This window comes from Geotrypetes seraphini, chromosome 2, assembly GCF_902459505.1.
Source record: "Geotrypetes seraphini chromosome 2, aGeoSer1.1, whole genome shotgun sequence".
Lineage (NCBI taxonomy): Eukaryota > Metazoa > Chordata > Amphibia > Gymnophiona > Dermophiidae > Geotrypetes > Geotrypetes seraphini.
The window spans coordinates 183735042-183759250 of record NC_047085.1 but is presented as its reverse complement, the minus strand read 5'-3'; the positions used below and the strand labels follow the sequence as shown (position 1 = coordinate 183759250).

The 24209-nt window shown below is 42.9% G+C and overlaps 1 protein-coding gene across 1 annotated transcript in view; it reads right to left on the bottom strand.

Annotated features, from left to right (window-relative positions):
• Positions 1–4815: 4815 nt before the first annotated feature.
• The window catches only part of LOC117355695 (cytidine monophosphate-N-acetylneuraminic acid hydroxylase-like), a 102593-nt gene continuing 83199 nt past the window's right edge, over positions 4816–24209 (bottom strand). Inside the window, exons 11-13 of the mRNA XM_033934623.1 lie at positions 21035–21151; positions 7519–7634; positions 4816–4917 (exon numbers count right to left, since the gene is read on the bottom strand). Coding sequence (XP_033790514.1) covers positions 4830–4917; positions 7519–7634; positions 21035–21151 — 321 coding nt within the window. The 3' untranslated portion in view covers positions 4816–4829. The remainder of the gene's footprint in view (positions 4918–7518; positions 7635–21034; positions 21152–24209) is intronic.

Here is a 24209-nt window from a genome sequence, read left to right as displayed (position 1 = left end):
AATTCAACATTTCATTCCATAATACAGTCAAACCTCGGTTTGCGAGAAACCTAGTTTGCGAGTGTTTTGCAAGACAAGCAAAACACTCAGCAAACTTTTGACTCGCAAACCGAGTGTTGACTCAATTTGCGAGCACCCCCCCAATAACCGGCATTGCTCCCCCCCGCTGGCAAAGGCCCCCTCATTCCAACAACGTTTTTGAGTCTCTCTACAAAGATCAAGAAACATTTGAATTTTACATCCAAGAAAATCCTTGTTTATTTTTAAAGAAAAGCCTCAATAACCATGCTTTCGATAGAGCTACTGATAATATCAAAGTAGAAGGATTTACCATGTCCTTGTCAGACGTTTCCAAAATTTCAGACACATTCAATTGTGCTTGACCTGGTTTTAACTTGTTTGAGGCCCATTTTTTTATTTGGCAGATAATACACTTGAGAGAATGGAAGTAAATTTTCTTCCGAAACTTGTAGTACTTCTACCAAATATCTCTTAAGCATCTCCCTAGGAGTTAGGTAATCTAGGGAAATTAATAAGTCTCAAATTGTTATTTTGAGAATTGTTTTCCAGCATTTCTAGTTTCCTTCTTAGGTTCACATTGTCCTTAACCAGGGTCTCTTGTAATTGTTTAGACACTTTTAAATCTTGATCAAGCTTTTGAATAGAAGATTTTGAACTCATCTGATCTTCTTTTACACCCTTGAGCTCTTTAGTATGTTGTATCAATTTATTCTCTATATATTGGAAATTGGGGCTAATTGTTTTAGAGAAATTAGCAATTAAATCCCGTAGAGAGTTCAAAGTCACCTGAGGGGGCTTCTCCCATTGTGGAAACTTTTGATTTGTGTAGAAATGCTCACCCTCTGAAGAATTCCCCTGGTCATGTTCCGTGTGGGTCAATTCACCTCGCATTGCTGATCTAACTCCAGCTTCTTCTGAAGATACCACCTGTAGGGGTGATTCTGCTTCCATGCTCTCTACTATGATTTCCACTGCCTCAATAGCGGGTACTTCCCCAACTTCAGAGTTTCTTCGCCATTCGGGGAGCTGGTAGACTGGGGTTGTGGAGGTGGTGCTCGAACGTCTGGGCTTAAGGTGGTATCCGGCCCAAGAGAGACAACCCCGGTCTCGCTCAATCCGGGCGCTCTCAGCAGGCTGACATCAGATGCCGGCGTCGTAGCTCCCTGCATCCTTCGCAATAGCTCCTCTATGTTGCCGAGAGTCGACACCGTGAAGCGCTGTGAGGCACAGGCATCGGAGAACAAATCGGGCCACAAAATGCCTCAAAAAGGAAAAAAGGAGAGAAGAGCTTCAGCTAATCGAGTGCGTAGTTCTCAGTACGTCTTAGCGCCATCTTGGATCACCATGTAATGAACCATTTTTGAAAAAAAGAAAGACCACATCAAATGAAAAACGCACAAAATAAGCCATGGGGGTGTAGGAGGTGCCAGCATTTTTAATAGAATGGACCCAACTGTATACCACACCAACAGCCTAATCGATGCCCATTTGACATGAAGTCATGAGCTAAATTTGTCGTTTTGTATACTATGTAACGAGATGATTGAATTACTATGGATACAAATTATTTAGAAACATAAGAACATGATGGCAGATAAAGGCCAAATGGCCATCCAGTTTGCCCATCCGTAACATTCACTATCTCCTCCTCTCCCTAAGAGATATCACATGCCTGTCCCACCACTTCTACCAGCAGACTATTCCATGCATTTACCACCCATTAGAATACTAATCTACAGTTTCACCCCTATGAGGGTGGCTTGAAAAGTTTGATAAATTTCCACAAGATGGCACCACAGTTTATTAAGTCATCGATGCCGTCAATTAGTATTTTGCAGAGTTTCACAAAGCCTATTTTCCCTATGATACTGAAGCAATGTAAACTCACTGGACTAAATATAGAACCCTATGTTGTTTAACTTGTGTTTTTTTTTTATTTTATCAAACTTTTCAAACCACCCTAGTAAATGCCAAAACCTGATGTAAGTACTCATGTCTAATTCTTAGTATTCTTCAGCCTACACATCTAACTCTTAGGCATGACCCTAACCTGCCCATGCCCCTCCAAAGTTTATGCTCCTTAGAAGTTGTACTCAATAGTCACTATTTTAGAAGCTATATGTGCAAATTCTAAGGGCAGTTGCACATAGATTAAACCCAATAACTGGCTGTTAACTCCAATTAACAGTCAATTATTAAATTAAAAGTTATATACACACCTGGCCTTTTTCTATAAATTGTACACACAAATTTTCACACTAAGCTTAAATTTTGGTATGCAAGTTTTGGGGATTAGAGACTTAATATTGCTGCTAAACAATCATTTCTGGTTCCCCTTCCACTCCTAATAATAATAATAATCAGTTTATATACTGTAAGGCTGTGTTCTATTCAGTTTACAATAATTAAAAATTAGAACTGGAGAGAAGTTAAATAGAACTAAAAATTAAAAACCAATAATTAAAAATTATAATAACCTAAGTGGTCCATTTTAAAATCTTTGCTAATTAACTGCCTAAATACTCCTCTCCTAATCTTGCCCCTTTTCATATAGATCATATCTGGCCATTGTACTAAAACTAAACTAAAGCTTAACTTTATATACCGGGTCGTCAAACTAAAGAAGCTCGACTCGGTTTACAACAATTAGATAAAAACTAAAGAAAGTAATAGCAAAAGTTTCAAAGGGATTAGTTTTCAAAATGTTTGGCAAAAAAGAAAAAAGTCTTTAGAAGTTTGCGGAAAGATTGGAAAGAACTGGGGCTCCTCAGAATTAAGGGGAGTTCATTCCATAGTTGAGAAGTTGAAAAGCCAGAGATTGACTGAAGATCTTAACTCCTTTAATTCCTTTTTTAGATGGAAGGGAGAGTTTGAATTGTTGGATGCCTCTTGCAAAGGAAAATCTGTAAACATTCCATAATAAGGGAATGAGGGGAATAAGAATGCCATATAAAATTTTGAAAGAGATGCAGGCACATTTGAATTGAATTCTAAGATAAACTGGGAGCCAATGAAGACTCAGGAGCAAAGGGGGTCACATGGTCAAATTTACTTTTTCCAAAGATCAACTTCGTAGCAGTATTCTGGGTTAATTGTAATCTTTGGAGACATAAAGTGTGTTATGCCTTAACTCAGGGTTAATGCATGAGAAAAAGCTTATTGCAAAATGTTTCATGTACTATGTGCACATTAACTATTTTTAGGGGCTATCATGGGCGGAGAGTGGGTGCTCCTATCCAGCTAGCAAGTTACTATGTGGGAGAAAAAAAAGAAAATGTCTGACTTTAATGCTGAGATAAACCTGGGCTTAGTGCACAGGGAAGTCTCGTGTTAGAATGCACTAAATCCAGACTTCACCACACCTTAGTAAAAGGGCCCCTTGGTGAGTTAAACAGCCCAATAATATCCACATGCATTAAAAAAAATATATTGCTAGGTGGTGTTCATTTGGTCCCTGCTGGTGAACACATAACTTGTTCTGAATATTGGGCTCCATATATTCATGTATACTGGAATGTGTTTTGAGTGTTGACGGCATAAAAAGGTGGAACCTTAGTACCAGCAAATAAATAAACACAGAGAGGGGCATAATTTAAAAAAAGTCTAAGTCTCCTTTTGGCCTAAGGCCCTAAACGCTGAAAGTAGAAGCAGGGAAAATGTCCATTCTCAAAAAAATAAAAAATAAAAAAGTCCAAAATGAGGGTTTTTTTTGAAAATGGCCTACCTCTACGTTCAGCAGTTTAATCGCCCAGACCACCACTACGTCTAACCTTAGAACACATTATCAACCAAAAAATAGCCCAAGACCCAAACGCCCAAAACAAGACCTTTTAGGCAAATGAGGGGCCAGTACTTTGCCTAAAAGCTGGATTCTTTAACCGGCGTCTGTCAAAAACAGCACCGGTTACAGATTTCCCCCCCCCGCAACGATTGTGGCAGGAGAGATGCTTCATTTTAGAGGGGTCGGGGGTCATCTTGGCAGGACAGGTTGGGCTCCCTCCTGTCGGTATTGTCTGGGGGGTTGGAGGCGTCATGGGGTGGGGGTGCTCCATGGGCAGGAGGACCTGAGATCCTTCCTGCCTGTATTTGTGCAATTCGGGAGGGGGTTCAAGGGCTCGCACCTCGGCAGGAGGGGTTGGGCTTCCTCCTTCCATTATTGTGTTGGGTGGGGGAATCATGGGGGGGGGCTTGCCTCAGCAGGAGAGGCTCCCTCCTGCTGGTATTGTCAGGGTTTGGGGGTGAGTGGTAGATTGTGGCAGGAGAGATTGGGCATCTCTCCTGCCACGATTGCGATCCCCTGCCCTGAACTGCCGTGAACCACAGTGGCAAATCAGGGAGGGATTGCGATCGCAGCAAGGGATGTGAGCCATCTCTCCTGCCGCGATCGTTGTGGTGGGGGGTGGGCAGGTTGCCGAGGCTGCTGAGTTGATCATGGCAGCCGCGATCAGCTCAGTGGCCCCTATTCAGAACTTATACCTGTTTTGATTTGGTCTAAGTCAAAACGTATAAGTTCCGATTAGGCAACCTGTTAATACTTGGTTATACTTGCTGTACAACTAAGTCTAGGTCGGCCCACCTCCCACTCTTTCCCCTCCTCTAAAAACGCCTCTTTTCACTCTAGGCGTTTAGAGGCAGGGTAAAGGCCTAAGCTGGTTTTAGATACATCTAAAACTAGCTTTGATTATTGGTACTTGGATGATCTGGCTTTTTGATCGTCCAAGTACCGATTTAGGCCACTTTTTGAATGGGTTTTTTTTTTTTTTTTTTATTATGAGCCCCTGAACATTTTTCATTCATGGTGTTAGCATCTACTGTACATGCTGCCTGTTCTTTGCTAAAAAGGATTCCCAGTCAGGAGGCATCAGAGGAAGCTTAATCTGAAAGTGGTTCCAAAACCTGCAAAATAAACAAGAGTAAAAAAAAAACCAAAACAGGTGAATTTTCATGTTAGAACCTCATCTAACATAACATAACATAACATAACATAACAATCCGTTTATATACCGCAGGACCATGAAGTTCTATGCGGTTAACAAAAGATTATAATAGTGTATACAATTGAATAGATTGGAAATTATGTAACTTAAAAAAAAATTCTAACAAAATAAATTGCTAAAGTATGATGTCCGTAAGCAGGGAAATTAATTACCCAGATATTTAAGAAACAAGTATTTCTTTAGGTTTCTTCTAAGTTTAACATAAGAACTCGAAGACACAATCAGATTTTCCAGATCCTTGCCCCATAATGCTGCCTGATATGACAAAAGGGTGCTGATGAAGTTTTTTGAGTTTGCAACCTTTGACGGGCGGAAAAATAAAGTTCAGGTGCAAACTTCTATTGCTCTGAAATCAGAGAGGATAATTTTGCATCATGACACCTGAGCAGGAAAGCCACATATGTACAGGACTTTTAATAAAATGAATCTACACATTTACACCTGTTCGAAGACTGGTACAACTGTGTACAGAAATGTGCCAGTAAGTTCATACTTATAAAAAAAAAATCCAGCAAGAAAAACCAGGAGATAAACCTCCACAATCAAGCCAAGAAACCAACAAACACAGCGGAGATCCAAAGTATTGTTGGTGTGCAATTTTATTCCACAAATCACAAAGTCTTGTGCGATGGCTCAGCACAAATGTGTTTCGGCCTCTATGGCCTGCCTCAGGAGCATATGACATATAAAATTGCATGTAATAAAATAATTATGTAATGTAAAAGTAACATAGATTTTAAATAAGAATACAAAAATTAAAACTTAAATTGCACATATAAAAAACTTCAGCATACACCTTCATATAAAATGAAAGCAAATAATTGCAACTTAAAATCTGTTACTTTTACATTATATAATTATTTTATTACATGCAATTTTATATGTTATGTGCATCATAGGCTCCTGAGCAGACCGTAGAGGCCGAACCACATGCGTGTCGAGCCATCGTATAAAAGACTTTGTGATTTGTGGAATAAAATTGCACACCAACAATACTTTGGATCTCCATTGTGTTTGTTGGTTCCATACTTTATAAAATACATTAATGAATGCCAATCTAATCCCCACTGTACCCATTTCTGGCCCCAGAAACATGTGCATGTCACAGAAAAGCAGATGCTATGTTTTATATGTTCTCTTAGGCTTCTGTGGCTGGCGTCATGATTGTTGCAGTTGTCTGGTTCTCGTCATGTCTGGGTAGGTAGAACCAATGTTTCAGACATTATGCTGTGGCTTTCTTCAGGGTGTGCTGTGAGGTTTGTAGTTTGTTTTTTATATATAGTGGGTCCTCAAGCCTGATTGGCTGGGGCTTGAGGTAACTGAGGAAGGAAAGTCCGTTGGTCACAAATCTGAATTTTAGTGGGAAAGTCTGATGGTCACATATTTGAATTTTAAAGATGTTCTCTCAGTACAGCGAGACACAAGAACTGACTGCAGCCATTCAGGGAGCTGCGTGGGACCAGACAGGAGCAAGAAAAGCTCGCGCCTGCCTTGTGCACTGCTCTGCCACAAGAGATCGAGACAGTCATCCAGCGAGGGAGAGGCAGGAGTGTGTTAAGCTCCTGCCGATACAACACTGGACCAACAGATTTAAAAAAAGGTATCGTGGGGGCTGCCTACATAGCGGGGGGGGGGGGGGGGCTGCCCTGTCCCCTGTACCAGCCTACCACTAGACCACCAGAGGGGGGGACAAGGTACAGGGCAGGGTGGTGGGACAGGCTACACCATTTGGTTAAGAAATGTTTTTTCTTGGTTTTTCCTCCTGTATAGGTGGGTGCGTCTTATGGTCAGGTGCGTCTTATAGAACAAAAAATATAATGTGTGATATATTGGATATTAGAGAGCCTATGACCTACTCCATGCTTATCATTATGTCACAGGCGATTCCTACACATATGAATCCAGACAATACTCGCTTATTTACTATCATGATGTCTCTGGCAATACAGTCGGTGCTGTTTTGCTGGAAAGACTTTACCAAAATAGATTACCATATGTGGTGGAATACCCTCTGCCTTACAGGGAAGTATGAAAAAGTATATGCGGAAAAGACTGATTCTATGCTCAGATATATGGCCATATGGAAGCCACTTCTCCTATATTGTAATATATAACCTTTGCATTTTCTTACGCTTTTGTACACCAGCTTGCTTAATAGCTTAATAGTTATTCTATTGAACAACACATCTCAGACATGAATAATGAAATTGAGATTGATATTTACTGACACTATTCTAGAGTATTACTTAGTATTAATACATTCATCAGTATATTTGTATATGTGTATATGTATATGTATATGACTGTGTTATACACCATGAACTGTATTTGTATTCATCTTTGTTCTTGTTCTCTTCTGTACATTGAAAACTCAATAAACAGTTTTGAACTAAAAAAAAAAAAAAGAACAAAAAATACGGTAATTCTTTCCAACATTTCAGATATTATAAGCATGAAAAGCACAGTGGAGCTGTACTTGCCATAGAGAATAATGACTTACTTATGGTGGTATACATCGGGATCACGCTGGAGTCGGATCTGAAAGCCAATGTACAGGTCATCAAAGAGTAGGCCTTGCTTGACTACATGACGTATGACACTGACTCTGCTCCTGATCTGTTATACAACAAAAAGCAAAATCACATTAAGCAACTATGTCCAAAAATGCAGCAACAACTCACTCCTATCAGTCTCTCCAGTTGTGTGCCTAACATAAGAACAGAAAGCAAAGTTGCTTACCTGTAACAGTGTTCTCCATAGACAGCAGGGGAATGCAGTCACACTTGATGGTGAAGTCTCTGACTGAGCCAATCAGTTCGGACTCTCCCCTAGCTATAGTAAGCTTTTGAGCTTACTGAGCATGTACAGGATTGCCCTACTCCACAAGCCCCTCTCCCCTCTTCTTGTAAGTTTTGTTCCTAGCTATAAAAGAGGAGACACATGCTACAGGTAAGCAGCTTTGCTTTTTTCGGAGACAGGCAGGGGATATGCAGCCCCACTTGATGGTGAGTCCCAAGCTGAAGAAGCGCAAGGGAAGGTTATGTAAAACTGACTGTCCAAAGCGAACATCTTGAGCTAAACTTTGGTCTAAGCAGTAGTGTTTTGCAAAGCAGCTACCTGGTCATATGTACATACTTTTACCAATGTCCTGGATTGGAATGGACCTCAAGTTTGCAATTGAGGTTGCTGCAGCTTGCAGCTTGTGGGTCCCAATTGAGCTGAGTTCTTGTGTAGCAAAAATGTATGCAACATGAAATCCAAGACGAAATGGCTCTTTTAGTTGCTGGTTGACCACAGGTAGGTGGATTGTAGGAAATGAATAATTGAGAAGATTTCCGAAGATGGGAAGTTGCTTTGAGATAAAAAAGCAGTGCTCTTCTGCAATCTAAGGAATGAAGTCTTTCCTCTGCCTCAGAGTCATGTGGCAGTGGAAAAAGGGAAATCAAAGTGATGGTTTGGTTAAGATGGAAATTAAAGAATGACACGGTGGTTGTTACCCGCGGCTAGCCGCGGGTAACCCACCGAAACGGGGAAGAAAAAATAGTGGTCCCGTGGAGCAGTGAATGGACTTGTCTCCGCAGTGAGGCAATCAAGGATTGCGCGGTCCCCACCCGCCCGATCGCAGCGTTCCGCCATCTCCCTCCCTCCACCTCACCTTAGATGTAGAGCACTGTTCTTCAACCGCCGGTCACAGGAAATTTCTGCCGGTCCGCGCAGGGCCGGCAAGATTAAGGGACAGGCGCAAAAAAAAAAAAAAAAAAAGCTTCCCTCCTTTTCCCCTGCTCTTACCGCCCTGCTGCAGTTGCTAAAGCTGACAGAAAGTCTTTCCGACGTCAATTCTGACATCGGAGAGGACGTTCTGGGCCAGCCAATCGCTGCCTAGCTGGCCCAGAACGTCCTCTCCGACTTCAGAATTGACGTCGGAAAGATTTCCTGTTGGCTTTAGCAGCTGCAGCATGGCGGTAAGAGCAGGGGAAAGGAAGGAGGGAGGCATTTTTTTTTTTGAGCGGCAGGGACGCAGCAGGCTGGCTATGGCTAGAGAGGGAGAGAGAGAGGTAGACAGGCAGGCAGGCTTCGGGGGTGGGGGTGGGACAAAGTGTGGAAGGCAGTGAGAAGGACATAGGAACTAGGAAGGAGGCACTGGGGGCACTAAAGACATGGGAAGGAGGCACCGGGGGCACTAAGGACATAGGAAGGAAAGAGGGAGGGAATAGAAAGGGACAATTCTTGGGCCTGAGTGCAGAAATAAATAAATAAAAGAAAGGATACACAGACAGAAGGAAACGCAACCAGAGACTCATGAAATCAATCACCAGACAGCAAAGGTAGGAAAAATGATTTTATTTTCAATTTAGTGATCAAAATGTGTCAGTTTTGAGAATTTATATCTGCTGTCTATATTTTGCACTATATTTGTCTATTTTTCTATAGTTACTGAGGTGACCGAGCTCGCGGAGATGGGGCGGAAACGGGGTTTTTTAATTTTAGTCCTAGTAGTTTGCCGGTCCACAAAATAATTATTTTATTTCTGCCGGTCCATGGGTGTAAAAAGGTTGAAAAACTCTGATGTAGAGTATGACGGCTTTCTTTTTCGCCCAGCTGCACGTGTTCAAAAAGCCGCACACGCGCAGCTGCTCAAGTTGATCAATCTTCTCCTCTCCTGCAACTTCCTGTTTCCGGTTGCGTCAGAGGAGAATATTGAACAAATGAGCAGCCGCGTGTGTGGCTGGGCGAAAAAGAAATCCGGCATACTCTACATCTAAGGTGAGGTGGAGGGAGGGGAGATGGCGGAACGCTGCAATCGGTCGGGTGTCTGCTGTTTTTCTATCACTGCCTGCCAGCGCTCACATTCCAGATCCTCCTGTTGCTCATTGTACTGCAGCATCTGCATGATTATGTGCTCAGGTGGGCATTTTTAGTGTGCACAATTGACCTGATTCGAGTTATAGGTGAACATGGGGGATACGTCATTGCAAGGGAGGACAATTCAATTCATTTATTTTATGTTCTGTTTTTACTACAGGGCAGAGGCACTGAAACAGATTCTCAGTGCAGTAGTAGTAGTGGCAGGACTCTCTTCTGTCTTCATGGTGTTTCGCAGTACTGAGGCTTATATGGATGCTGCGGGGACGGTGACGGGGCGGTGAATGGGATGGCAGGGGTGGTGACGGGGCGGTGAAGGGAATGGCGGTGACGGGGTGGTGAAGGGGACGGTGAGCCAGGGACGGGGCGGTGATGGGGACAGACTTTTTCCCTGTGTCATTCTCTAATGGAAATCTGATTTCACGTAGGCAGGAACTTAAGATGAGTCCATAGCTGTACCTTGATTGGAAAAAAATTATAAATAAGGATTATACGTGACCAAGGCTTGGAGCTCACTTACTCTTCTAGCTGATGTGAGCGTTACAAGAAAAACAGTCTTCCAGGAAAGGAAAGTTAGAGAGGCAGAAAGAACCCAGTGGTTCGAAGGGCTCTTTCATCAATTGATCCAAAACTACATTGAGGTCCCAAGCTGGTGTAGGGGTTTTCAATAGAGATCTAAGATTGTTGAGACCCTTTTACTAAGCTGTGGTAGCGTTTTTAGTGCGCGCTGCAGATTAGCGCATGCTGGTCCCTGCGCTATGCGGAAAAACTAATGCCAGCTCAATTGAGGCGTTAGCATCTAGCGCATGCAGCATTTCAGCGTGCGCTAAAACTGCTAGCGCAGCTTAGTAAAAAAAGCCCTTAGTTTTCTTTACAGAATACTGATGTAATAGGGCAGTGTTTTTCAACCTATTTACACCCGTGGACCGGCAGAAATAAAAGAAGTATTTTGTGGACCGGCAAGCTACTAAGACTAAAATTTTAAAACCCCATTTCCGCCCCATCTCCGTGAGCTCGGTCCCTGCAAATCATCTGATCCCATCCGTACAAGCCTCAGTTATAATTTTATATTGAATGTATTTTATTAAAGTATAAAAAGAAACAATATTCTGTACAATTGTGATTTTATAAATACAAATATATAGAGCAAGGACCAACAAAACCCCTGTCTCCCCTCCCCTTCACATATATCCCCTCTACTATCAAGAAAACTGAACAAGCCAAATTATTACAGAATGCTACACAGAAATATCATGCTAACAGAATACTGCAGTCACACATGATAGGAATAGTGTTAGGGGAATGCAACTAGGACAACTGCCCCCTGGTCAGAGAGCACCCTAAGCCAGCTGGAAGCTAAAGAAGCACTGCCTGGGCTTTGCAGTCCCCAGTTATGTCTAACATCAGCTCTAGCAGGATATATATTTCAAATCTAATATATTCTAATCACAAAATAAAAATAAAATTATTTTTTTTCTACCTTTTGTCATCTCTGGTTTCTGCTTTCATCTTCTTTTCACTCTCTTCCTCCAACATCTGCCCTCTCTGTCTCTTCAATCCAGCATCTGCCCCTTCCATCCACTGTCTGCCCTCTTCACCTTCCATATGGTACCTGTCTTCTTTCTATGCCCCTCTCCCCTTTCCATCCAGCCTGTGCCCCCTCTCTCCTTTTTACATGATTCATTCCAGCTTCACTGCTCTCTTCATTTTTATCTCTCCTACACCAGATCTAGCATCGTTGTCCCTCTCTGCTTATTTCTCTGCTGACCCCTTCCCATCATCAATTTCTCTACTTTCTCATGCCTGTCTCTACCCTTCCCCTCCTCTAATCTCCCTGCCAGCTGTTTCCTTCTTTTTCTCCTTCTCCCTTCCCTCCTCCTCTTGTCCAGCAATAACTCTCTTCCCTTCCTCCCCTCCTAGCAGCATCTCTCCTTCTCCCTCTCCAGTAGCAGCTGTCCCTTTTTTTTCCCTTTGCCCAGCAGCTTCCCAGATTCCTTTCCCTCCTCCCCTACCAGCAGCATCTCTCCTTCTCCCTCTCCAGTAGCAGCTGTCCCTTTTTTCCCCTTGCCCAGCAGCTTCCCAGATTCCTTTCCCTCCTCCCCTCCCAGCAGATTCTCTCCTTCTCCTTCTCCAGTAGCAGCTGTCCCTTTTTTTTCCCTTGCCCAGCAGCTTCCCAGATTCCTTTCCCTCCTCCCCTCCCAGCAGCATCTCTCCTTGTCCCTCTCCAGTAGTAGCTGTCCCTTTTTTATCCCTTGCCCAGCAGCTTCCCTCCAGGTCCAGTAGCAGCTGTCCCTTTTTTTCACTTGCCCAGCAGCTTCCCAGACTTCTTTCCCTCCTCCCCTCCCAGCAGCATCTCTACTTCTCCCTCTCCAGTAGCAGTTGTCCCTTTTTTTTCCCTTGCCCAGCAGCTTCCCAGACTCCAATAGTGGCTTTCTCCCCTCCCAGCAACTCTTCTTACTTCCCAATGCAGCGATTCAGGAAGGCAGCCTCGGGTCCTTTGTTGGGTCGCGTCGCCTCTGACGAAAGAGGAAGTTGCATCATCAGAGACAGCAGCGACTCAGCAAAAGCCCCAAGGCTGCCTTCGTGAATCACTGCGCTGGGAAGTAAAGGAGAGCTGCAGAGGGGAGAAAACCACTGTCGGAGGCTCCCCATGATCTCTCCTGCCCAGCGCGGACCAGCTAAAAATATCTTGTCGATCTTGCGCGGACCAGCAGGAAATTGAACTTAATCAATCTCGCCGGCCCTGCGTGGATCAGCAGAAATTTCCTGCAGACCGGCACCAGTCTGCGGACCGGTGGTTGAAGAACAGTGTAATAGGGTATTATCCCTGAGTACACACTTAGGCATGAGCACTGCCAACAGGCATAGAGCTAGTGTAAATGTGTGCACCTATATTCCTGCGATATGTGCATAACCTATTTTATTAGGTATGTATGCAGTGGCGTAGTGAGGGTGATAGGTACCTGGGACAGTGGGGCAGTGGTGCCCCTCCCCCCACCCTCTTCTCCAACCCTGTTCCCCCCTGCCACGCGCATGCATTTCTTTCCTACCTGTACCTCTTAATTTCTCTGGCACGAGCAGCAACTCCAACCTGCTGCTCGCGCCAGGGTTGGCTCTCCCTCTGACATCATTTCCTGGAAGTGACATCAGAAGAAGAGATGATGCTGGTATGAGCAGCAGGTTGAACTGCTGCTTGCACTGATAAAGAGAAAGAGATACGGTGGGGGCAATGAAGGCGCACGTGCAGCATAGAGATGAAAGGGAAGGAGTGCCAGCGTGCTCACCAAGACGGCGCTGGGGGTTGACTCCCCCCCCGCACTATGCCACTGTATGTATATAAATGTATGCGTTGCCAACATACACTTTACCCAAACACTGCTCATGTGAATGCCCACATACAAGCTATGAACTATTGGGGAATTTTATACATAGAGTGAGAGACCACAGTTTATTTTCTGGACTTCTTAAACTGCATTGTTGGGTTCCCTGCATTGTTTGGGTTCCCTGAATAGTCCATGTTGGAACCCAGGACCTGCATTAAGATAAGTGCACTTCATGAAAGAAATTTTGCAATATTCTTATGTGGATACTTTTCAACCTGATAATCTCTATTATGTTCCGAGCGCTTCTAGGGAGGAGGGAGTTGAGGGAGAAATTGATAAATTAGTTTCCCCAGTTTAGATCTCTCTGTTTCTTGAGTCATCTAAAGACACAATTACAAAAGTGCTACGCTTCTAATAGTTTTCAAAACAGAACTAGTGAAACAAACTATTTTGAAATTATATTTTACTAAAAAACATGCTCTGTTTTGTGGCCAACAAATTCTTATTTTTCCTGATGTTTCTAAGCAGACTCAAATGAAGAGGAAGCAGTTTCTGGCACTCAGGCCTAATGCTTTAGAGGTGGGTATGACCTTCTTAAAATTTCCGTGTAAATGCCTTATCTCATATGCAAGTGATAAATATGTCATCCTAGATCCAGTCCAGTTAGAAGGTTTTCTAAAAGATAAACCGGTTCAGACAGTATCCTAGAATTAATATTTTGGGGTTTTTTATTTTCCTACTAGGGAGGATAATTGAAGAATTTATAGGTGCCACATTCTGCCTGCGTAGAATTTAAAATGTGTTCTCTTTATACTAAACTAGCTGATGCCCCGGCGTTGCACGGGTATTTAATTATAGCAATAACACTGTAAAAGGATTAAAATAAAGATACTTTATAGTGGTGAATGAAATTATTTTTTTACAGCTTAATAAAAAGTACAATATTCAAATTATAATGTGAAATATTTGACAAAATGAATACAATACAACTAACGCAAAACGTGATTATAAACAACAATTTTAGTTTCACCTCCTGGAGCAAGAACATATAAATTCTTGGGTGAACCCAGCCTTGAGCAAGCATCATAGAGTTGTGGGCCGCGAGACCCCCAGAACATATCATCCCAGGTAGTGAGGGATCTGCATACCAAGTTTCGTTCAAATCGGTCAAGCCGTTTTTGCGTGATCGCGGCACATACACACACACATACATACCTCCGATTTTATATATATATAGATTTAACCTGTTAAAGGAAAGGTACTTGTGGCCAGATAATGTGGGCTAGATCGCTGAATGATTTTATTTTTCTTTTTTGTAATGTTTATGTTGATGGTTGAAATTGGATATTCCTGAGTTTGTTATACAATTTGTAACAAATGAAATTAAAAAAAAAAAAAAAAAAAAAAAAGATAAGTGCACTTCAAATTTGTTACAAAAGCTTTTTGTGTTTGAATTTGAAAAGTTGTTTTGCATTTGGATCGCACACTTGAATTATATAATCATTGTACACTGTTTGGACACTCTGGGCCAGAATCTGTATAAGACGCCCGGTCCTAGAAGCCGCCTAAGCAGCTTTTGAGAATCGCACACAGGTGTCCTGTATAGAATTGTGTCTGTCCTCACGGACAGATGCCTAAGCCCACGATTCTCTAACCGGCGGGAAGGGAATCTCCCTGTTGCATTCAGTTTAGCGGCAGAGAATCTGATCCCCCCGCAAAGACTACTAGTAGCAGGGGTGCCCAGTTCCTCCTGCTGGTACCCCCGAAGCCACCCCCACCCTCGAATGTCCACAGCAGAAGGAGTGCCCAATTCTTCCTACTGCCACACACCCAAAACATCCACCAGCAGGAGGGATGCCCAGTTCCTCCTGCTGGAACCCCCCCCCCCTCTGAGACATCCCCCAGCAGGAGGGATGCCCAGTCCCTCGTTCCAAAACCCCTCTACCAACCCAAGACAACCCCCGGCAGTCATTGCACACAGAGGGGCAAATTCTATAAATGTGCATCCCGACTGGCTGGTTAGACAACGGTAGGATGCCTACTGCCACCTACAGATAGGACACCATTTATAGAATTTGCCCCTCTATGTGGAATGACTGCCGGGGGATGTCTTGGGTTGGTTGGGGGGTTTCTGGAAGGAGATTGTTCCAAGGATCTATGATCAGTGCTGGCCTCTATTGGAGTTTTTTTTGAAACTTGAAATTTATTAAAATGTTTTCAACAAATCTACACAAATATAACTGAAACAGAGCAATGTATAGCATAACAGCTCCCTACCCCCAGACAATACACTCACAATAAACCCTCCAATCCCTCTGGTCCAAGCCTGACTGTATTTTAGACCATAACAAATTTCAGGATTATTCAACTGACATATAACTGTCAGATGTTCCATTAAAAGTACATATTTAAGTCTCTGGTGCCATCTTGTGGTACATAGAGGTGGAGGAAAAAAATCCACCAACAAAATCCAAATAGCACCAAAAGGTTCCACAAAGGAAATGAAGCAGCAAAACAACAAAAAGATTGTGGAACAGAAGATCGGATATACCAGTTTGTAGTTTAATAAGTGTCCAAATAGCTTAAAACCAATAATCATAAAAACAATCTACAAAGGGTGCATACAGTCACAAGTGACCCACAGGATAAAAACCAAATAATGTATACAATAAAAATGACCCAACACAGGCCCTGTTTCAGCAAAATAAAAATGCCTTGGCTGTCTTAAATATAAAAACATAAAATTCACAAAACATCCAAGTAGTTAAGATGCTATAAAAAAGCAGAACAGCTCACAAGACGACAATGTAGGCTGATGCCATGTGTAGAGAGAGGTGAAACATCTTTCCAAGATCTAGCAATGACTGGCCAAGGTGCATACAGGCAACATCTCTAGTAACTCTGCTCCTGATTAGAACTCGAACCTCTATCCAAGAGCAGAGAGTCAGGAATATAATTAGGCAGGCAAAGCTCTCGTGTAAAATCCAAAGGCAGATCAACAATAGCAGTGAATTTATCTCGCACCTGTTTCCATAAACAGGTAACAACAGAACAGTTCTACCACATATAAAACAGTATTCCAACCTGACCATAAAGCCCTCAGCATTGTGATTCAGCTTTAAGACCCTTTATAAATATTAAGAATAGAGTCAAATACCATTTCACTAATATCTTTAAGTTGACCTACTTCATCTGAGGTAAAACAAAAATAATTTGTTTCTCGGAAAATAATCAACCATAATCTCCACAACCCCTACCCCTCCATACTCCCTGTTGTAACCAAGTAGCCACAATATTCATCAAAAAGGGGTCCAAAAGGTGAGAGAGACAGATTGGAAACCAAGATCCCTACACAAAGAAAACCTACAGAACTACAGCCTCAGCACCCTGGGGTTGTGGGTTCAAATCCCATGCTGCTTCTTGTGGCCTTGGGCAAGTCACTTAATCCTCCACTGCCTCAGGTACATTAGATAAGACTGTGAGCCCACTGGGACAGATAGGAAAAATGCTTGAGCACCTTAATTTGTAAACCATTCTGAGCTCCTTTGGGAGGACGGCCTAAAAAAGCGAATAAATAAATATACGTACTTGCTTTATCTGTACCAGTGACTTCATCGAGGTACCAAATTTTCACTCCCAAGAGAAAGAAATTCTTTTCTCTTACTCCTATTTACATCACTGACATGAACCCCTCCTCCCTACCATAACTAAAAACATTTATAGCACTTTTATAAAGCATTTTGAAGTAGAGAATGACACGGTGACAAAATTCATCACCGTTCCTGTCTCCGCGGATAAACGCAGGAAATAATCCCATGTCATTTTCTAGTGTCTATTTCAACCTCGGTCCTTCTACACCAGCATTCTTCAAAGCAAAGCTTGCGGGTCAGTGGTTGTGCCCAATTATACTCTAATTCTTCCCTCTCTCCTTAAAAAATGATATGAAGATGGTTTCCCGCAGTTACCCGCGGGGACGGTAACGGTGATGAATTTTGTCACCGTGTCATTCTCTACTTTGAAGCACCTTGAAGTACCAGTGCACTTTAAAAGTTTTGCACATTTTTTTCTCTGTTGGTTCTGAGCATTGAAATGAACTGTGTGGTCTTTACATGATAGTCCCAACCATGCAATATTAATGAATTGAGAAGGTCTTTAAGAAGTATAGATTCATTAATTTAAATAGGAAGGAATTAAATGAAATAAATATTGAACATTGAATAAATATAGAAAAAGGAGATCTAGTTAGGAGATATAATATTAACTTTTTATGGATTAATAATAAAGTAATTAATATTAAAGGCTCCTTTTATCAAGGTGTGGTAGGGTTTAACACGCGGGCCTTCAGCGTGGCTCAACGCGCTAAAAACTGCTAGTGCAATTTAATAGAAGAGGGCCTAAATTTTTTTTAAAAAAGAGAACTGTAGATGGTGGATGATGAAATGCATGTTTGCTTGTCAACTGTTGAGCTGAATTTTGAATTAATTTGCACTCAACAAGCACATCCGTCGCATTGATTAGTAATTCCATTCTATCTACCATATATACTCGAATATAAACCAGGATTTTGGGGCCAAAAAACTGGCCCAAAAATGAGGGTCCCGGTTTATATTCGAGCCAACGCCCCCTCCCAGAATTATTGCAGGCTTTACACTCTGCTCCCCTCCCTGCGTCGTTGCAGGTACCTCACACAACTTCATCGGACGTGTCAGAACAACGAGGCTCACTGGCGGCCATTGGCTCTCTGTAGCTACAGCGATATCACTCCAGGGTGGGATACAAGCAGGAACCCTGGCGGAAAAGCCAAGAGAATGCTTCCGCCCCGCCCCCACACCACACAAACAGCTACGCAGCCCACCAATGGCCACAGCCTCTGATTGGTAACTGAAGAGGAAATGTTGATCATGCCTCCCACCGTCCACCTCTCTTATTGGTCAGCACTAATTGCGTGAGGTTTCCAGAAAACGAGCCTCCCCCCTCTAGCCCCTTCTTGCTTCCACCCCTCTCCATTCGCTATCGGACAAAAAATGAGCCGCACCGCCCCAGCCCCGTGCCATTGGACAGAGGCCGAGACTCTTCGCCCAGGACCCCTGCCAATTAGACAGACTCATTGGGAAAGTGAGAGGGTGGTAACTCCTCCCCTTACACTTAACTTTATTGACGTGATGGATTTACGCACCCGAACGAGCAAACTTTTCCAGACAGGTAGGAAGCGCTGGATGCTTCCTACCTGTCATGAGGAGCTCATGGACCCACATTCATACATCAGAGAGACACCACTCTTTCCCCTCCCCCAAAAGCAGTAACTTCATTGGATGGACCCTTCCAGGAGGGAGATTCCATGGCCAGTCATCCCAAAGCATTCTGGCATTTGTAGTCCCTACTTCCACCCATTCAGAAATTAGTGCTGCAGGCCCCATGTCAGAAAGCCACAACCCTACTCCCCACTGCTCCCCATCCCAAGTGTATCCCCCACCCTGGCAGGGTGGGCTGGCATCATGTTTGTGTCTTCTCTGTTTAGATTGTAAGCTTTTTTCAAGCAGGGACTGTCTCCTTCGTGACTCTGTACATCTGCTTAACTCTCTACAACTAAGGAAGCTGCTCAGCGGGAGGGAGGGAAGGGTGCTGGGTGCAGTGCTTGGCAGGAAGGCAGCTGGGTGCAATGCCTGGCAGGGAGAGGCTGGGGGCAGAGCCTGGCAGGGCACTTGAATATTAAGCCGCCCAACTTATATTAGAGTCAACCATTTTTCCTCTTTTTTTTGGGGGGGAAGGGGGTTTCGACTTATATTCAAGTATATACGGTACTTTAGTTTCACCTTTGTTACAATTACCCACATGCAGTAGCTTAAAGAACTTTAAATAAATAACTCTCAAGTTTAATTTTTTGTTGGAATTGCAATTTTATAATTTTGATTATAATTTGGCGCGAGAAACATTTGCTCTGTTTAGTGTACCAGAGCTAAAAATGTTTGAGAGACACTGCTCTTAAGAGATTTCATTTGCCTATCCCAGGCTTTCTTGAATTCAGACACAGTCTCTGTCTCCACCACCTCTTCCGGGAGACTGTTCCACACATCTACCACCCTTTCTGTAAAAAAAAGTATTTCCTTAGATTACTCCTGAGCCTATCACCTCTTAACCTCATCCTATACCCTCTCATTCTAGAGCTTCCTTTCAAATGAAAGAGACGTGACTCATGCACATTTATATTACGTAAGTATTTAAACGACTCTATCATATCTTCCCTCTCCCGCCTTTCCTCCAAAGTATACAGATTGAGATCTTTAAGTCTATCTTCATACGCCTTATCACGAAGACCACACACCATTTAGTAGGCTTCCTCTGGAAAGACTCCATCTTTTTTAAGGTGCGGCATCTAGAATTGTACACAATATTCTAAATGAGGTCTCACCAGAGTCTTATACAGAGGCATCAATACCACCTTTTTTCAACTGGTCATACCTCTCCCTCTGCAACCTAGCATCCTTCTAGCTTTCGCAGTCACCTTTTCAACCTGTTTGGCCATCTTAAGATCAACACATACAATCACATCCAAGTCCCGCTCTTCCGACATGCACATATGTTCTTCACCCTCTAAACTGTACCGTTCCCTTGGGTTTTTGCAGACCAAATGCATGACCTTGCATTTCTTAGCATTAAATTTTAGCTGCCAAATTTCAGACCATTCTTCAAGCTTCGCCAGGTCTTTCTTCATGTTATTCACACCATCCAGCGTGTCTACTCTATATGGGGTGGGTATGTGTCTGGCAGGAGGGACTGGGCATCCCTCCTGCTGGCAATGTTTGTGGGGGAGGTGGGGTTCCAGAAGGAGGGAATGGGTTGACGCCAAAATTATCGCAATAGGGAAATCCCTTGTCACGATAAGCTCAGCAGTAACCTGATTTTCTAACTGGCACATGTGATATGCACGCTGGTTTGAGAATCATGTTGTTAGGCGGGCTTAGGCATCTGTCAATGAGGACAGACGCAATTCTATATAGGACACCCGTGTGCGATTCTCAAAAGCCGCTTAGGCCAATCCACAATTACCTGGCAGTAAACTATGCTACCAATCCCAGAGCAAGCGGTGGCTTCCCCTATGTCAGTCTCAAAAGCAGACTATGGACTTTTCCTCCAGGAACTTCTCCAAACCATTTTTAAACACAGCTCCACTAGCCACTGTTACCTTATCCTCTGGCAATGAGTTCTAGAGCTTAACTGAAATGGAAAAATAATTCCTCCTATTTGTTTTATAGGTATTTCCATGTAACTTCACTTAGGGACCCTAGTCTTTGTAATTTTTGAAAGAGTAAAAAAAATCAATTCACTTCTACCTATTCGCCACCACCCAGGATTTTGTAGACCTCAATCATATCTCCCTTCAACCATCTCTTTTCCAAGATGAAGAGCCTTAAACTCTTTAGCCTTTCCTCACATGAGAGGAGTTTCATCCCCTTAATCATTTTGATTGCTCTTCTTTGAACCTTTTCTAATTCCACTATATCTTTCTTTAGATACGACCAGGATTGAATGCAATACTTAAGGTAAGGTCACACCATGGAATGATACAGAGGTATTATAATATTTTTGGTTTTATTTACCATCCCTTTCCTAATACCGATAATTCCTACCATCTTGTTTGCTTTTTTGGCTACTGCAGCACACTGGGTGGAAAATTTCAGCATATACTCAGAAGAGCTGAAAGCTTGTTAGCTACTGCTAGGACATCCTCTAAGTTTTGATACCTTGTGATATCTTTCCATGTGTGAGATTGATTTTTCTGCTTGTCCAGGTAGAATACTGGTTACTCAATCTATTTATCATCACACTTACTTCTTCATAAGGATGCTCACGGCAAGGCCTTTCTTTTGGAAAGGATAGGTCAAGAAAGTCAACCAAGTAGTTAAATCCATCTTGCAATAGATTGAAATCATCATCAGTCTCTATCATCTAGAAAAAAAAAGCAACAATAGAAAGCCATACATGGTGAATAACATGGTGAATAACATGCATTTCACAGTAAAATTCACAGTAGTAACATAATAAGTGTCATAGTAACATAGTAGATGATGGCAGATAAAGACCCGAATAGTCCATCCAGTCTGCCCAACCTGATTCAATTAAAATTTTTTTTTCTTTTTTTCTTCTTAGCTATTTCTGGGCAAGAATCCAAAGCTTTACCCGGTACTGTGCTTGGGTTCCAACTGCCAAAATCTCTGTTAAGACTTACTCCAGCCCATCTACACCCTCCCAGCCATTGAAGCCCTCCCCAGCCCATCCTCCACCAAACGGCCATACACAGACCGTGCAAGTCTTCCCAGTACTGGCCTAGTTCAATATTTAATATTATTTTCTGATTCTAAATCTTCTGTGTTCATCCCATGCTTCTTTGAACTCAGTCACAGTTTTACTCTCCACCACCTCTCTCGGGAGCGCATTCCAGGCATCCACTACCCTCTCCGTAAAGTAGAATTTCCTAACATTGCCCCTGAATCTACCACCCCTCAACCTCAAATTATGTCCTCTGGTTTTACCATTTTCCTTTCTCTGGAAAATATTTTGTTCTATGTTAATACCCTTCAAGTATTTGAACGTCTGAATCATATCTCCCCTGTCTCTCCTTTCCTCTAGGGTATACATATTCAGGGCTTCCAGTCTCTCCTCATACGTCTTCTGGCGCAAGCCTCCTATCATTTTCGTCGCCCTCCTCAGGACTGCCTCAAGTCTTCTTATGTCTTTCGCCAGATACGGTCTCCAAAACTGAACACAATACTCCAAGTGGGGCCTTACCAATGACCTGTACAGGGGCATCAACACCTTCTTCCTTCTACTGACTACGCCTCTCTTTATACAGCCCAGCATTCTTCTGGCAGCAGCCACTGCCTTGTCACACTGTTTTTTCGCCTTTAGATCTTCGGACACTATAACCCCAAGGTTCCTCTCCCCGTCCGTGCATATCAGCTTCTCTCCTCCCAGCATATATGGTTCCTTCCTATTATTAATCCGCAAATGCATTACTCTGCATTTCTTTGCATTGAATTTTAGTTGCCAGGCATTAGACCATTCCTCTAACTTTTGCAGATCCTTTTTCATATTTTCCACTCCCTCTACGGTGTCTACTCTGTTACAAATCTTGGTATCATCTGCAAAAAGGCACACTTTTCCTTCTAATCCTTCAGCAATGTCACTCACAAATGTCATTGAACAGGATTGGCCCCAGCACCGAACCCTGAGGGACTCCACTAGTCACCTTTCCTTCCTTCGAGCGACTTCCATTAACCACCACCCTCTGGCGTCTGTCCGACAGCCAGTTTCTGACCCAGTTCACCACTTTGGGTTCTAACTTCAGCCCTTCAAGTTTGTTCAACAGCCTCCTATGAGGAACTGTATCAAAGGCTTTGCTGAAATCCAAGTAAATTACATCTAGCATATGTCCTCGATCCAGCTCTCTGGTTACCCAATCAAAAAATTCAATCAGGTTCGTTTGGCATGATTTACCTTTTGTAGTTATCAACCTTTCCTGCTCTTACTACCATCGATTGCACTACAGTTATCTCCCAGCTATTCATCATATAAGTTTAATGGTTTGCAGGAGAATGTGCTTTTAGCGGGATTAGCTGCCTCCTATGCCTGGAATAAATTACCTGAGTTTGTCCATCAAGCCCTTTCTCTTCCCTTGTTTAAAAGCAGACTGAAAACACACCTTTTTGATATAGCTTTCAATCTTTAATCCTACTCTTCTGCTGATTAACCGTTCCCCTTAACTATATCCATGACATCCGGTTTGTCTATCTTGCCTGTTTAGATTGTAAGCTCTTTCAAGCAGGGACTATTTTCTTACTCTTTGTGACTCTGTACAGCGTTGCGTGCGTCTGGTAACGCTATAGAAATATTAATAGTAGTAGTAGATCCCCATTTCCTCTCTCCCTCCCTTCCACCCACTGATCTCCCAAGCCCCCACAAAGAGAATCTCCTCCTGCCGAGCTTGACACTCCAGACACCCTGACACTCCTTCACACACCCATGACATGTCCCAGCCCCACACTCATACTCAACACTCATCCAAAGGTACCAGGGGTGGGGGGGGGGGGAAGATGTTGGAGTAAACATCAGCAGGAGGGATGCCCACTTCCTCCTGCCAATAGGGTTGCCTCTTTAAAATGGTGGCCTGTCCCCCTCCCAGTGCATCTTGGGATGAACTGTGAGGGGCCTAAGGCCCTAAGCCTTGCTCCCCTCCCAGTGCATCCCAAGATGTAGAATATTATAATTTACATGTGTTTTCCAGCAATCTAGGTGCATTTTCATGAGCTCTATGGCTGGTTTAAGTGGTCACACCTACAATATACTGTACATGCATATGTGTCCTGCTATGCTAATATTGAATAAAGGAAAGAAGACATTTTTCTTTATAGAATAGGTTCCAATTAGGTGCCTCTTTATAGAATTGTTCTCACAGTACTTAAAATATTTATGACCACCCTCCCCCCTCCAACAGATTGGTCTTTATTTTAGCACAAATTATACTCAGCAACATTAATAGATCAGAAGATTCTACAGAATATCATCCCATTTGTCTGTAGGCTAAGCCAAATATGGGTCATGCAGCAAGACAGCAACACTAAACATTTAAATAAGTCCACAACTGAATTGCTAAAGAAGAGATTTCATATTGTGGGTCGACCAAGTGAAATCCACAATCTAAAGCATAAGTTGCAGCATACCTGTAAGGTGTTGTTCATAAGGTGTATGGACATTTCTTCATTTGGCACTTCATCATTGAGACACTTCATAACTCTGTCAGTTCATCACATGACATTTCATAAGAACATAAGAGTAGCCATATGGGTCAGACCAATGGCCCATTTAGCCAAGTATCCTGTTTCCACAGTGGCCAATCTAGGTCACAAGTGCCTGGCAGAAACCCAAGCAGTAGCAACATTCTATGCTACCAATCCAAAGGCAAGCAGTGGCTTCCCCCATATCTATCTCAATAGCAGACTATGGAATT